The sequence below is a fragment of the Papilio polytes genome, unplaced genomic scaffold, assembly GCF_000836215.1.
Source record: "Papilio polytes unplaced genomic scaffold, Ppol_1.0 DF821252.1, whole genome shotgun sequence".
In the NCBI taxonomy this organism is placed as follows: domain Eukaryota; kingdom Metazoa; phylum Arthropoda; class Insecta; order Lepidoptera; family Papilionidae; genus Papilio; species Papilio polytes.
The window spans coordinates 1-3789 of record NW_013527952.1 but is presented as its reverse complement, the minus strand read 5'-3'; the positions used below and the strand labels follow the sequence as shown (position 1 = coordinate 3789).

The 3789-nt window shown below is 32.1% G+C and overlaps 1 protein-coding gene across 1 annotated transcript; it reads left to right on the top strand.

Moving 5' to 3' along the window:
* The first annotated feature begins 1900 nt into the window (after nt 1-1900).
* LOC106109527 lies at nt 1901-2813 on the top strand. Its single transcript, XM_013291061.1, has one exon. It carries the CDS (start codon nt 2244-2246, stop codon nt 2607-2609), a length of 366 nt encoding a protein of 121 aa, XP_013146515.1. The 5' UTR covers nt 1901-2243; the 3' UTR covers nt 2610-2813.
* Nucleotides 2814-3789: the final 976 nt, after the last annotated feature.

Sequence of the window (3789 nt, the reverse complement as noted above, 5' to 3'; positions counted from 1 at the left end):
TCGGCACATAATATCGGTTTTATTGTTATGTAAAACCGTCATATTTTGTATTTTGATATTTTCCATATGGTTTATAAATTTTGAGATAATTTTAAACTATAAAGAAAATGTAATTACGTTTTTTTTTGTTTCATGTTAAATAGGACCGATTATTATTTATTAAAACTATATTTGTCAGTATACAGGATGATTTTTAACGCACGGATTAACGGTTTTGTGGAGTTAGAGGTCAATAGCTAAGATCCAATAGCTTTAAGCTCAAAGTATGTTGCCCGATTTCCTATAGTCCAAAACCGTTGCTCCGTTCGTCAAGAATAATATGATGGGTGAAAGGATATTTGGTTCAATGTTCAGGAGAGCCATTTGAATTTTTTAGAAAAGAAAGCATAAAAACAAATTCTGAAAATAATTTAAATTGAAAGATTTTCAGACCGGTTTTAAATTAAAATTGCATAATTCTGCTTCATTATTTATTAACGACGCGGAAAAAATCACCTATTCTGGATATATTACATGTAATAGGGAATATGCATGTTTTTTTTATTTTTTTAAACGATTCTACTTGTTATAGAATAACCAGAAAAAAAAGTTGACGCGAAAATATTCAACCATGAAAAATAATAAAATAAAATTACGACCATTTTCGAGCGACTAAAACGCGACCGTAGTTGTCAATAGACAAATGACGTCAATCGTCTTATTCCATTCATAACATACGCTCAGATGTCACTTTGATGTAAAAAACAACAAAGCTTCTCAAGGTCAAAAAGTCGATTAATTTTTATTATTCCTGGTACAAATAAGTGGTAATTAATAATTCTATTCATTATCTTTTTATTTTAAAGTTTTTGATATCGTGTTTATAGTAAAATACTTCTAGAGTGAATTTCTGTGTAACTAACTTAAATGAACTGTGTATTGTCAACGCAGCGACGCCATATTAGATAAGCCACTTGCTTCGACCAATAGTGTGCGTTTTAGAACTTAGCGAGGGTATTTGAAAAAAGACACTTTTTAATGATTAAATTTTGCCACTAAATCACATTATATTAAAAAAAAATCTTTACAGGAATGTTTTATAATAATAAAGTATACTTAAAAAAAGTTTGGTGCAATTTGGGTTTATATGCATATTGCCTATTATCGCCTAAAATAACGAGTGAAACAAATAACCTTTCACCAGTCGAAATACTCGAGTTATTATCTGAAATTGTTTAGGTATAAAAAAACAAACTGAATCTATGAATTACGTGCCTTTTAACTGCCAGTTACTAATAAAATTTAATGTAAATAGGATAAGAATATTGTATTATTAATAATTCTAAGTTGTTACGATTTTCCACAGAATTTATGGATATTTTTAAAATTGTACTTAATTTTCGTATATTTATATCTCATGAGATCTGGAAATATTTTTAATAGTAAAATAACTAGGTTTTATACTATCGTTTTGAATTCACTTTTCTATTACTTCAAAAAAATTAAATTCTGTGTTAAATTGTTAACTACGCTATTGTTATATTTTAATAATTTATTTGTCTTAATTGTATTAATTATTAATAATTCCGCTTCTACTTATAAGTTGAACTAAAATAGAAATATCGAAGCCATAATAATGGAGCAAAAAGTTTGGTTGTTTGTCTGGGTAATTATTTTGCATTTACCAAAAAAAAGTAAAATCGTAATAAACTTTTTTTTTTGTTTTTAAAAAACGTCTTTTCAATACACCCCTTGAGAGCTTGCGCACACCGGAAACTAAACTATCGCACAACTGTTTAGTCGCGATTTGATTCCTATGAGCTCCTTTGAAGGTGCGCACACTTGATTAACATGTTAGCACTGCAGGGCCGGCACGCCCCCAGTAATACCACGACCACACAGAAGACAGGCGTCAAATGGAACCAATGCCGTGTTTCGTCTGATGAGTGTGGTGCCGGAGGCCGAATTTAAGTCCCTTTCTAATAAATTTCTTAGCCGCATACTTGAAGTCTCAACTCTACAAAGAAACCTTATGTAACTATAATGAGTTTCTATTATCGTTAAATTGACCATTTACTAATAAGAGACGCGGTACAATTAAAAAAGTTTGTAGACGGACTTATAGCGTAACGCATTTCAGGTTTTACCAAAAGATAACCCTTTCATAAACTTATATAAGATAATGTTTTCGCTCGTTGTTCATAAATCATAAGTGTTAAGTGATTGAACGGTCGCTAACAAGATCATTCGGAATATCAAAAATAATGAAAACTATTTACATAATAAGTGTACTTGCCTTGCTGGCAGTTCAATCTACACAGGGACATTTAGATGAACTTCTCATCGGTCTCGGCAACAACGCAAGAGGTGTCCAACCATTCGGTTTCGGATTTTCGTTGGGTTTTAACAAGAACCGTGATAACGATTACCCTAATAATAGTTACGCTGATGTATACAGGCTGCAGCAAGAGAACGAATATTTACGGCGACAATACGAAGCTATGGTGCAAAGATACCGCAAACCTGGACCCGAGGAGATACACGTGAACAACAACAACTATATGATGATGAAGCCGTATGTTAATGATCCCGATAGAACGGCTGCAGGCATTGATCTGAGTAACTTGTGAAGTGGCATATAACATCCTTGTCGTAGACCATTCTCTTTGTTGTATCGTTCCCGTCTGTTTGTTAGCTGTCTTCTTACTGTGTTATATTGTTTCTTCTGTGGTCACGACCTTACTGCTTACATTTTTATGCTGTATTAATTGTCTATATTTCGTTAAACATGTGATTAAACTCTTTGACCTCCGCTGGTTAATGTAAAAGCCGTCAACTTGGAAAAAACCGCATAAAACGTAGACAATAAACTATTTATTTTTATTATATGTTGAGGTATGGTATTACTTCTGTGGTTGAAAATAAAAGTAAATTGAATACATCAGTTTTTTAATTTTCCTGAAATGCACACTCTAACGATTTTTAATTTATTATTTTTAGCGTAATATAGACATCTTAGTAACATAAATGCGAAAGTGCAGATGGGTGGAGGGATGGATGTCTGTTAGGGTTTGTAGCCAAAACTGCTGAATGGATCTCTACGAAATCTGGCACAGATGTAGAGGATAGTCTGAAATAGCACATAGACTAGACTTACATATGTTTTTTTAAATTACACGCGGACGGAGTCGCTGGCGAATGCTAGTGATATAGTAAAGATTACGTTAGGCGCATCGCACAAGAATATTAACAAGGCTTTTAATTTAAATGACAGACTAATATTTAAGTATCAATTAATACACATCTTTAAAAAAAAACGCTAAAATTCATTGAACAACACGAGTATTGATAGCTTTAAACTAATTTAATCCTAGTCGTATTCCTGAACTATGTATTTATTTATTTATTGGAAAGATACACCAATTTCATGTTCAAAGTTCACAACCAAATTAATATACTGTACACAATAAAAAACAAAAAAGCTGAAGAACATACAGATGACAGGCGTATCTAAGTGAACACCACAAAGAAACATTCCTAGGTATTTTTTTAAATTGACTACTCGTCGATAAGATATGTAGTCCAAATTAAAAACGTTTGCAGACAGACTTATTTAGGTGTATATAACGAAAACGTAGGATGCTCGTTGTTCATAAACATAAGTTTGGAGTGATCGAGCGGTTGCTATCAAAAGTTCTCGGAATATAAAATAATGAAAACTATTTACATAATAAGTGTAATTGCGTTACTGGCAGTTGTGCCAACTACACACGGATATTTGGATCAATTTTTCATCGGTCTCGGCAACAT